Raw genomic sequence first — 12,844 nt, 5'->3', positions numbered from 1 at the left:
AGGATGTTGAATTATATACGGCAGGTCTTTGGCCTAAGTCCTTATTATGTTCTTAATCAGCTCCATCCCCATCCTTCTGCCCAGACACTGAAGTCTAGCACCAAGGGCCTTCTGGCGGTTCCCTCATTGCGAGAAGTAAGGTTACAGGGAACCAGGCAGAGGGCTTTCTCGGTAGTGGCGCCTGCCCTGTGGAACGCCCTCCCAGCAGATGTCAAAGCAATAAACAACTATTTTACTTTTAAAAGTCATCTGAAGGCAGCCCTCTTTAGGGAAGTTTTTAATGTTTGAAGCTGTACTGTTTTTAATATTAAGTTGGAAGCCGCCCAGAGTGGCTGGGGAAACCCAGTCAGATGGGCGGGGTATAAATAATAAATTATTATTATTATTATTATTATTATTATTATTATTATTATTATTACTATTCTGCCTCTTCTACTTCCCTACATCACCTCCTATTTACAGCAATACTTCACAGAAGAAACCGATTTTATTTATTTCTTATTTTGCAGGAGGCACAAAGATTTACACAGGGAGGGTGCAACTTAGGTTAAACATATACAACAGCAGCCAGGGACACTGCTGTGGGTATAATCTCGCAATGTTCAATCAGTTCTGTTCAGAGGGAATGGTTGTAAATAAACATCCCAGGGAGGCACAAGTCTAACATGGAGGGGCCCAGCCCTGGGGATAATTTCCGGTCTGTTGCCTTGAGTGTACTGTCAAAGATGGACTCGTGTCAACCTAAATAATGCGCTAATCTTCTCCCTTCAGATAACTGGGCTTGTGCTTGTAACAAAGACATTTTAAGCTGCTTTTTTTGCACACTGGTGAACTCTGCACTGTTGCTTTTGTCTGTGTACAGTTTGCAGCGTCTCGAGGAAAACCAGGAGAGGAAGCAGCTTTCCAATGAAAAGATGTACAGTTGTAAAACCATTTCTTATTTTCTCCTCCTCTAATATTCTTCCTTTCTCCTCCTGCTCTGGTGGGTTGGTGATTCCTTCACATAATAATTACATTTTGCTCTAATTTTTCCTGTGTCTTTTTCTCTCCCCACTCCTAGACATGGATATGTAGAATAACTACCATTGTGGAAGGAAAAAAAGGAATACTATATTGGAGAAGAAGAAGGGAGTCATGTCCTTTGCAAGAAGATACTCGATACCTTCCACCTTGATTCTGCTTTTGCTCCTTTGGGGTGGAGAGAACGTTCAGGCACAGAGAGCAGGTAAGGAGGGGCACTCTTTGTAATTGAATTGTAGACAAAGGAATTATTTTTTGGTTTTTTTTTTTGTTTTTTTCACGTGTTGTGGCGTGCAGATCAAAAATCTGAAATGGATGATACATGACTTTTTTTTTTAAAAAAAAAACACCATTTCTTATATAGAGTTTCAGTAATCCAGACAACAACCCTATAAGGAAAGGTAAAGGTTAAGGGACCCCTGACCATTAGGTCCAGTCATGACCGACTCTGGGGTTGCGGCGCTCATCTCGCTTTATTGGTTGAGGGAGCCGGCGTACAGCTTCCGGGTCATGTGGCCAGCATGACTAAACCGCTTTTGGCGAACCAGAGCAGTGCACAGAAACATTGTTTACCTTCCCGCTGGAGCGGTACCTATTTATCTACTTGCACTTGACGTGCTTTTGAACTGCTAGGTTGGCAGGAGCAGCGACCGAGCAATGGGAGCTCACCCCGTCGCAGGGATTCAAACTGCCGACCTTCTGATCGGCAAGCCCTAGGCTCTGTGGTTTAACCCACAGCGCCACCTGCGTCCCAATAAGGTAGATCAACATTATTTATTACCTCTGTATTCTGGTGACTGGGGCAGAGTCCTAGCGGCTTACCCAAGATCACTTGGCTAGTTCTTGGCCAAGGTGACAGGTGAACCAAGGACTTCTCAATTGGTAGGTCAGGTTGCAATCCCACGTACATTTACTTGGAAGTGAGTTCCGTTGAACCCAGTGGAAATTGCATTTAAAGAAAAATGCATAGCCACTACTCCATTGTAGATCTTGTAGGCAGCATGTAGGACTCTGCTAAACTTCTGGAAGAAAGAGGGGGATGCACTGTTTTGATTAATTGCCAAATGATCTGATAAACACTTGTGATATTAGTCATAGATGTAAGATTGAGACAAACTGGCAGTAGGAATGAAATGCATGACAAAAAATGATTTGTGGTTAGGAATGCGTGTGTTTGTTGAAAAGGTCCCTTGTTTCTGGTATGGAATCCCTGCATGTTGCAACAGCTTCTGGGGCCTATTCCATACTGCACTGTCAGTTCACACAGAAGACTGTCCTGGCCTCCTAAATCTCCCTGTTGCCCTCATGACTACTGAGATCATATCCTAGAACATGCTTCTCTGGAGCTATGCATTGCAAAAGAGCATTTATTTATTTATTTATTTAATCATTTATAGCTTAAGATCAGTTAACCATAAAATTAGGAAAACTTCCTTAAAATACCCAGTTGAAATAATAAAAAGGAAGTCTTCACTGAGGATCAAGAGGGGATTGAATCTGTCTGATCACAGCTGGGAGGAAGTTCACAGAATTGGACCCGTCGTGGTTAGATCCTGGTGGATATAAGATATGCAGAAGACCTCAGTGATTGGGTAGGGATTAAAAAAATCAGATGAGCCTTAAGGTATCAAGTTGCTAAGGGCCTTGAAAATTAATTCACAAAACTTGAACCTGGCCTAGTAGCATATCAGCAGCTAGTGCAAGTTTAATTTAGTCCAGTGAGTCCTTCAAGGACATTATGTTGACTGAGCCTTTCTGAAGAATCTCTGCTAAACCTCTGAAGAAGCTCTTTGGAACATAGTTTGAAAGTCATTGGTCTAAAACAGCATTCATTCAGTGCATGAAAGCACTGACTTGGTCAAAGTTAAAAGCTTTATTCAGGGATAATCATGTATGCTTTGAAATATGAGGTCAAGATGCCCTCATGTTCTCTCAAAATGGTGTCCTGGGTTTGATGCTTGACTTGCTCTTCACTGGTATGTAGCAACACTTCCTTACCAATTGAATTCTTCAGTTGTCAGAAAACTCAATCTCCAGTCCAGTGATTCACCCCCTTGTCAACACTTAGGTTTTGTTGTTTGTATATATATAAAACAAATCTTGTAAAACTTCTCACTGCTGTAAAAGAAAGCATTTCTCCAGGCTGACAATAAATAAAATATAATGGTGCTTTTAAATGAGAACATGGAATGCCAACTGTTTGCTATTACTGTCTGTGAAGGCAGGTTTGAAGGCAGACAACTCTTGATCTGCCAAAAAGTTCTTAAGCATGTTGAGTTAAAGGGGAATGGAAGGAGGGGGAACAGAGAGCAGTCTGTTAAGATTTCAAAAGAAAATAGTTGCCTCATAGACATGCAGACAGAGTAGGCGAAAGCACAGCAGCCACAACAGAGAGAGAAAAGAGAGAAAGTTTGCATAACAAAGCAAAATCTGTTTTCAGATCTGCTTTGGGCCTTACTAAACTCTAAGGACAGACTTGGTAATGGTTCTCCAAGGTGGAACATGTTCTGTGGAAGGCTGACCCAACATTCCCCCAAGCAGAAATTGCTATGATGAGCAGAAATGTCCCCAGATGTTGTGATGTTGGTGGCTGTCTTCTTCTACCATGTCTCAGGAGATACTCATTTTCCCCTTGCAGGTTGCAAGAACGTCCACTATGACCTCGTCTTCATCTTGGACACCTCCTCCAGCGTGGGGAAAGAAGACTTTGAGAAGGTCCGCCAGTGGGTGGCTAATCTGGTAGACACGTTTGAGATCGGACCAGACAAAACCCGGGTTGGTGTTGTCCGCTATAGCGACAGACCAACTACTGAATTTGAGCTTGGGAAATATCGGACTCGGGAGGAGATCAAAGAAGCTGCAAGGAATATCAAATACTACGGGGGCAATACAAATACTGGTGATGCCCTACGGTACATCAACACATACAGCTTTTCCACGGAGGCTGGTGGGAGGCCAAGTGACCGCGCCATCAAAAAAGTGGCTATTCTTCTGACGGATGGCCGAAGCCAGGATTATGTCTTGGATCCAGCCACTGCAGCTCATAAAGCGGGCATAAGGATCTTTGCTGTAGGGGTTGGTGAGGCCCTCAAAGAAGAGCTGGATGAAATTGCTTCAGAGCCCAAGTCTGCCCATGTGTTCCATGTCTCAGATTACAATGCTATTGACAAGATACGTGGGAAACTGAGGAGAAGACTTTGTGAAAGTAAGTAAGAAAGCCATTTCTTTGGCACAAAGGTATTCACAGCGAATCTTCTATGGGCTTGGAGAGCTATGGCTTCATTAGATGTGGTAAAATGAAGGTACTGTGAAGTCCCACCACATGTCAGGTTTAGATTAAGAATGAATAATTTTATGTAGAATGTTTTAACATGTACTCTTTCTATCTTAGCATTCTACTTGAATTTAAGTCAAGGGGTGTGGCCTTGGACCCATGCTCACATGTGGACCTGATGGAATTATAATTAGCAATGTACACAGCATGTGACTATTTCATATATGATGATGCCATCACACATGAGCTTTTCTTCACTCAATGTGACTTGTAAGATTGAAAGAGAGGTGATGTGTTCACTTAAAGGCACCTAGGGGAGTTAGGGGATAGTAGCCTGATATCTAGAGATCTCTGTTGGGCGGAAGGCCTACAGTTTAGTGGTTGAACATCTGCACCGCATGCAGAAGGTCTCAGGTTCAATCTGTGGTATCTCCAGGTAGGACAGGGAAAACCTTTTGCTAGAAGCTTTGGAAAGCTTCTGCCAGTCAGTATTGGTAATACTGAGATAAATGGACCAATTATCTGACTTGATAAAAAGCAGACTGCACATTATGATAAGGCCATTATGGAGACAGCCTCCAGCATATGATAGAAAGCAGCTTTTCACATTTAAATTTTAATTGAAAAGCTTCACACATACACACACACCATTAAATAGACCACAGGAATCTCCCAAATGCTTTGGATTTTGCATCTGAGGGCTTGTCCCCAGAGCAGTCTTTGGCCTTCCACATATTGCTAGACTCCAATTCCCATAAGCCCCAGCCAGCATGGCCAATGGTCAGGGATGATTGGAATTGCAGTCCAGCAATGTCTGGAGGGCTAAATATTTCCATACCTGATGTACAGCTGTCTTCTATTGAGTTAGAACATTGGCCCATCAAGTTGAGTATTGTCTACCCTAACTGGCAGTGGTTTTCCAGAGTTTGAGATCTCCAGTCCTTCCTTCAGATGTCAGGGATTGAACCTAGGACGATCTGCATGCCAACCAGATGCTCTATCACTGAACTACTGCCCTTCTCTGTGTGTGAGGTGTCCCTGCTGATTTAGACCTTTCTGTGTGCTCTCTTAGAAGTTTCAGAAATATGCTCCTTGGACGTCTTCATACAGACGAATCAGACAAGGTCTTGTCGTAGGATTCAGCAGACTTGCGGTCTTGGGCAGTTGTCAGTTCTCAGAGAGCTGAGAGGCTAGAAGATGTTTAAGGCAGACATAGGAAACAAACGTGGCTGAGGTTCAATTTACACATTGGGCAAAATCTTACCATTCTTTCCTCTGCATTCCTGTATTCTGAGCTGCCTGGGCAGGCTGAGAATCTGACTAGAGGAAGTGTGACAGAGAGAAGTTGTTAATAGCTCTTCCCCTTTTAAACCTTCCCAGCAAAATCCCCCTCTCTAAGCTGATGGGGAAAAGATACAGGGACTCCATCTCAACAATGCAGAAATCTGGCTAAGCATTTGGAATGTCATGCAGCAATGCATTCTAAAATAGCTGGATATCGAAACCTCGTTGTGATTTACATGTGCTTAACACAGAGACGTGGTCATTAAAGTAGCTTAGGTTGCGCTGGCTGGCTAAGAATATTCCTTTCTCCTCTTGGTGGTGCAGCACACTGCTTGTTTTGGAACCAGCCGGTTATTTATTCTAGCTGAAATTGCAGGGTTAGTGTCCCAAACTCCCCTGACATCAAGGTGTTACACTCAAAAGGCTGGATTTCCTGCTTTCAGCCTACAGTATGATCATCTCCAGGTTTTAACGTTGACATGTCCTCTGGTGTAGTCAGGTTGATGCATCCAATCAGGGGCATACAAAGGGAGGGCACCGCTCGCATGGTGTCTGTACGGGCTGCTGCATATGCGCAGTCCGTACGGGATGCCATGCATGCACCGCCAAATGGTTTGCCCCGCCCCTTGGCATCCCACTCCAGGTGCTGGAGAGGATTCCTCCACCACTGCATCCAATTGATGGCTGGTTCATCATGGTTCCATGGGCGTCACAAGTTACTTTTGTTTGATGAAAATTCATTTCGTCACTCCTGGTCTGTGCTTGCAAATTCATACCTTGGAAGGAAGAGCTGAGATTTGACTTCTTGAGAATCTTACCCTGTATGTCAAGAGAAGACCATTTCCTTCCAAACTGATAAGTGCACGGTCACTTGCAAACAAGTTGTTTATTGAGCATTCATGCTGAATTGTTTGCTGGGAGGTAGTATGCCATTGCATCAAGTAAGTATTATCCCACACTTTTCAGGGCAGGTTTCTTTCCCTTTCCTTATTGCAAAGTCTGGTTTGTCTGTGTGAGAATATGTTTCTGTGTGAGAGCTGCAAGTCAACTTTAATTCTGAAACCTCAATTTACCTGTTTGTGACTGAATCCCACTGAAAACAGTGGCAGTTTAGAAGCACACTGTGAACTATAGCGAAAACTATGGCTTTCTGCAAAGAATCCTGGGAACCTTAGTTCATTGAGAGGGGTGAGGGTTGTTGACAACTACGATTCCCAGCACCTTGAACCAACTACAGTTCCAATGGTGCTTTGGGGGAAACCATGAATCTTAAAGTGGTATAAGGGTGCTTTAGATGATATAATGCAGATATGAACAAGGAATGATAGTTTATGGGTTAGTGAAACTTTCTGCTCCATTCATTCATGACACCCTTCCAGAGAATGATGTCTCTCTTGGGCTGACTGGCTTCCTTCTCTTTCCATAGTTCCACTCCCAGTTTCAGAATTCTTGCAATGTCACAAATTGTGATTCCCCCCTCTCAGCTCTGCATACTTTTCAGCCCCCTCAGTGTCACTCATGAAGCCATAAAATCCCACACAAAACCAGAATGGTCCAAAATCTTTGTCTGTCTCGCGGGTCCCAAAATGGCTTTTCCTTGACCGTATCTCATTTCAACCCTCCAGGAACTTTGCAGTTTTATGAATGCTTTCTCATTTTAGCTGAATTCCTGAGGGCTCGACAGGAAACTGGAGAGTGAATTGAGGCTCTACAGTTTCACTCTCCCAGATGTGTTCATGTACCACAGGCAATGTGGCAGAGCGAAACATGTCCTTTAGTTTGTCCTGTTCAGCTGGAATGGGACTCAGTTCAGCTGACCATGTGGCCCAATTCTCATGTTCATTTCTGGTCATCAAGCCAATGCAGTCTCTGTGATTGTTGGGAACCGATTGACATGCTGTTCACTGCTTTCGGTGGTCTGTTGGCCAAAAGGCAATATATAAATAAGCCATAGCATAATATTCAATGCCAGGATCATAGTAGCAGCGATAGCTAGAAGCAAGCTTTGTGGGGTTCCTACCAGTGGGCCAACAAAATGACAACATTTTATTCTGAGCATGGGGTTGTTCCTAGAATTGTTCCTCTGATGTTAACTTGAAAAAGGAACTAAAATCGCTGATTCTCCCGGTTTTGCCTTTACGTGGCATTCTTAAAGTGTGTGCTTACTTGAAAGTACCAAACCGATAGCTGATCCCAGGATACACCAGGCTCTTGTGAGTTTTGTTTGCTCATTGCCAGAGGGCTAGTTTGCTTCCCTTTTTATAGCTCCAATGAGAGGAGGATTTATTTTTGTGTGTGCAAAATGGGATTTGTCCTTCCACAAAATGCAAACATAACCTAGGAACTGGGGTCACGTTGGTCACCAACCCTGCTATTCATGATGGGTGGGTCAGTGAGCTACTGAGTCAAGAATTTGTCCCCATCTCAGGATGTCTTACTGCAGATGTTCAGCTTTTTGGTTAGGGAAGGGAAACAGAGGACAGCATTTGTTCTTCCCATCTCATGGGAGTGGTACCATCATCTAAGTATGTAGCTTCCAATGGAAGCTGAACTCCAAAATGTAGCTTCCTATTAATGGGCAGAACTGGTCAGCTAGTATTTGGGATGTCCTGGACCTGTAGGCTTTTTTGGGGGGAGGAAACCTAATGGCACCTTGTATACTGCCATCAGCTCCTTAGGGAGATAAAAGCCAAATAAAACAATTATTTTCTGGTTGTAAAGCTTTTTGTTTTTTTCTATAGGATCATGCAAATGCAGCCCCCCCCCAAAAAAAATACACACCAGCTAACACATCAATTGAAATAGTACAATACTCACAACCTCTGCATCCCCATTTCATTCTGCTGTACCCATAAATGCATCCCAACATAGGAGCTGACTCCTGGAGGGTCAAGGTCGCTTTGGTCAAATATAAAATATTTGAGGAGGTCAGCCTCCCTCCAAGGTTTATGGGCATTTCCATTCAATTTTGTGAATGTGCTGCATCATGTGATTGATTGTGTGGGGCTGGGTTGGCTTAGCCCCCAATATTTTGGTCAAGTTGGCACCCCTGCACTCCAATACCAGTTGAGCATCCTCCCAGATCCAACACTGTAGTATGTGGCTACTAGATTGCATCAAGCTGGATGAGTCACAAAGTGCAGGAGATATGCAGGAGACGTAGGATCCAGGTCACATTGAAATGCAAACTTGATTAGTTTGCACTTTCCAAAACAAAATGTGAACTGAAACATCACTATCCTTCAGAATTTTCACTTCTGAGAATTTTGCAATGCAGTTTCCCAGCCAAATCATGCGTCCAAAAAGCAAGTACTAGGGTAAAGGGTCTGCATGAAGGAACATAGCAATGTCAATGATATGCAAAAGTGCATTGTATTAGGTGAAATCGTTGTGCACAGTGTGTAAATTAGGGGAAATTGCATGCAAAAATGTGTATATTAGGATTCGCCATAGAAAGCTGATGAATCCTCAGAAGGATTTTTTTTTCAAAAAGTATTTTTATTGAATTTATATACCACCCTGTACCCCCAGGTCTCAGGGCAGTTCACAGGATAAAAAGAAAAAGAATTTGCAAACTGATGTAGAGAACCAAACTTAAGCTTTGGGGATGAAAACTTAAACTGAGAGAAATCCAAATTGACAGATTTGTCTATCCCTAGTCACAAAGCGGAACTTGGCTGGCATATGTCTGTCTCGGGAGAAAATGGAAGACTGCCCCTTTGGAGGTGAAAAAATGTTAGCTGATGTCAATCTGCTTTTGATGGAACCCAGCTCCCCTTTGGACTGCAGCTTTCTAATGGAACTTTCCAATTCTACATTCTCTTTTAACCCAACATCTAACGGATGTCACTTCCCCTGAAATTTTGATTCTTACATCTGACTTCCCTTCCCACCTTCCAGACTCTTGGTGAGGGGAGGAAAAGTACTGCTCAAGTCTAGACATGTAATTCTGTCTCTTTGATTACTGAAGCAGCTGTAGCGAATCGATGCCTCCCAGGAACAGAGGTTATAGTGGAGTGGGTGGAAGAGTGGGAACCGTAAGCGTCCACTGCTGATTGGAAGGCAAGGCATGGAGCCGTGGAGATGACTGGCAACAAGCTGAAAACTTTGCTTGCGCATAAGGCTGCAGAGGGGCAATGTGGTTTGAGAATCTGCCAAGTTGTGTTTCGTAGCAATATGTGCAGTGGAAAGCACTGAGACGGAGTAAGGGTTTTGCATATCACTCCTGGCTTCTCCAAGGGCTGAATACAAAGATGCTCCACTAATGCAAATTCCCTGTTTCACTATTATTATTATTATTATTATTATTATTATTATTATTATTATTAAAGATCCTTCCTTTGCAAAGTTCCTTGGGATTTTCAAAGTGTAGTTAGGTATGCTAATGAAAGGAATGCCAGCAATAGAAGGAACAATGCTGAGCAGAGAAAACCGGGAGGTGATATGATAGGTAAAGGTAAAGGGACTCCTGACCGTTAGGTCCAGACATGGCCGACTCTGGGGTTGTGGCACTCATCTTGCTTTATTGGCTGAGGGAGCCGGCGTACAGCTTCCGGGTCATGTGGCCAGCATGACTAAGCCGCTTCTGGCGAATCAGAGCCACACACGGAAACACCGTTTACCTTCCCGCTGGAATGGTACCTATTTATCTACTTGGACTTTTGATGTGCTTTCGAACTGCTAGGTTGGCAGGAGCAGGGACCAAGCGACAGGAGCTCACCCCGTCGTGGGGATTCGAACTGCCGACCTTCTAATTAGCAAGTCCTAGGCTCTGTGGTTTAACCCACAGCGCCACCCACGTCCCTTAAAGGTGACATGATAATCGCCTTTAAATATCTAAAGGACTGTCACATGGGAGGTGTGTAAACTTGTTTTCTGCTGCTCCAGAGAGTAGGACCCAAACCAATGGATTCAAATTGCAAGAAAGGAGATTCTGACTAAGCATTAGGAAGGACTTTCCGACAGCAAGGGCTGCTTAGCTGTGGAACGGACTCCCTTGGAAGGTCATGGACTCTTAGGACCCAGGGAAGCTGCATATGGAGGAAGAAGAAGAACATCTTCTGCAGAAGGTCCCCAGTTTAATACTGGGGATCTCCAGATAGGACTGGGAGAGACCTCTGTCTGAAACCCTGGAGAACCACTGCCAGCCACTGTGTACAGTACTGATTGGACAAATGGTTTGACACAGTATGAGGCAGCTTACTGTTTTCCTACAGAAGAGAATCCTAGAGTCGGAGACAGCTTCGTGGAGCAGCTAGTCAAGCCCTCTGATGTAAGCAACGTTAGAGATTTCCAAAGCAGATGGTTGTCCCCCTGGGGTCTAGAGCAGGGAGAATCTACTCTACGTGAGCATACCCTCCAATATTTCTCCAATGTAAATAGGGATGTCCCATTCCATAATGATAATTTTACTATTTATACCCCACACATCTTACCTGGTTGCCCCAGCCAGTCTAGATAACTTCCAACATATATAAAAACATAATAAAATATTAAACTTTTTTTTTTTAAAAAAAAAAACCTTCCCTATACAGGATTGCCTTCAGACGGTTCAGGGGTTGGATAACTCCATACCCTCCAACATTTCTTCATTGAAAATAGGGACGTACCACCATACCCTCCAACATTTCTCCTATGAAACTAGGGACATCCTAAGGAAAAGTGGGACATTCTAGGATCATATCAGAAACAGAACGGCTTCTCTAAATCAGGGGCGTCCCTGGAAAATAAGGGCACTTGGGAAGTCTGGGTGAGTAGTTAAGACATCTGATGGGAACTGTTCTGAGGCTAGAAGGAAACTAGGTGTCCTGGGATCGTGGGAATGGGCAAAAGTGCCGCCTCCCCGCCAAATAACCAGCATGTTGCCACCTATCCTAGTTGTTGTTGTTGCTTTACATGACCTCAATACCTCAAGGACTGCCTCTCTCCATATGAGGCAACCTGGACCTTGTGATCATCTCTGAAGCCCTCCCTTTGTGCCTCCTCTGCTAGAGATCCAGAGGTTGGTAAGACAAGGATGGGCCTTATCTGCGGTGGCTCCCCTCTCTGGGAATGCTCTCCCCAAGAAGGCTTGCCTTCATTGCATATATTTTGGTGTCAGGCAAAAACGTTACCCTTCAATCTGGCCTTGTACTGCTTAAACCTTCTATGACCTTTGAAATGTGATTGTGGGAGGGGGTTGGTTATTGGTTAGTATTTGTGTTTACAGAGGTACCTTGGGTTACATATGCTTCAGGTTACATACACTTCAGGTTACAGACTCCACTAAACCAGAAATAGTACCTTGGGTTAAGAACTTTGCTTCAGGATGAGAACAGAAATCGTGCTCCGGTGGCACAGCAGCAGCAGGAGGCCCCATTATCTAAAGTGGTGCTTCAGATTAAGAACAGTTTCAGGTTAAGAACGGACCTCCGGAACGAATTAAGTACTTAACCCAAGGTACCACTGTATTTATTGTGCTCGTATTCTATTTTTATGTTGTAAACTGACCTATGATCTTCAGGTGAAGAGTGATATGCAAGTTTAATTAATAATATAGTGGTACCTCGGGTTACATATACTTCAGGTTACATACGCTTCAGGTTACAGATTCCGCTAACCCATAAATAGTACATCGGGTTAAGAACTTTGCTTCAGGATGAGAACAGAAATCAGTTTCAGGTTAAGAATGGACCTCCAGAACGAATTAAGTACTTACCCGAGGTACCACTGTAGTAATAATAATTAATGGAGTATCTCCTTCCTGTAAAATGTCACTAAAATGATAAGTAGCAGGGTACCCTATTACAGGTCACTAGAGCAAACTGACAGTCTCAACAACCTGGGATACAAATGTGCACGTTGTTGTTTTTTGACATGGTTGGTTGTAGGGAATCAGAGATACAGTGGCACCTTGGTTCTCGAACTGAATCCGTTCCAGGAGTCCATTCAACTTCTGAAATGGTTCGAAAACCAAGGCGCAGCTTCCGATTGGCTGCAGTAAGCTCCTGCAGCCAATCGGAAGCTGCAGAATCCATGTCGGACATTCGGCTTCTGAAAAACATTCACAAACCGGAACACTCACTTCCAGGGTTGCACTGTTCAGGAGCCGATTTGTTCAGGAGCCAAGATGTTCCGGAACCAAGGTACCATTGTCATGAATTTGGTATGCTGTGCCACATGGGTGCATTTTCAAAAGGGTGTTCCATATTGTGAGGCTGGATAGGTTGCAGAGAAATGAAGGAAATAATTCCCATATACAGGGGTGCCTCGCAAGACGAAATTATC

At 43.7% G+C, this 12,844-nt stretch overlaps 1 protein-coding gene across 1 annotated transcript in view; it reads left to right on the top strand.

Moving 5' to 3' along the window:
- Nucleotides 1-12,844, top strand: part of COL22A1 (collagen type XXII alpha 1 chain) — a 188,294-nt gene that overhangs the window by 23,591 nt on the left and 151,859 nt on the right. Inside the window, exons 2-3 of the mRNA XM_082235454.1 lie at nt 1,061-1,225; nt 3,659-4,225. Of these exons, the coding sequence (XP_082091580.1) occupies nt 1,135-1,225; nt 3,659-4,225 (658 nt within the window). The 5' untranslated portion in view covers nt 1,061-1,134. The remainder of the gene's footprint in view (nt 1-1,060; nt 1,226-3,658; nt 4,226-12,844) is intronic.

This window comes from Podarcis vaucheri, assembly GCF_965113315.1.
Source record: "Podarcis vaucheri genome assembly, chromosome: 8".
In the NCBI taxonomy this organism is placed as follows: Eukaryota; Metazoa; Chordata; class Lepidosauria; order Squamata; family Lacertidae; genus Podarcis; species Podarcis vaucheri.
The sequence above is the reverse complement of the archived record's forward strand: the minus strand, read 5'-3'. Positions and strand labels throughout refer to the sequence as shown.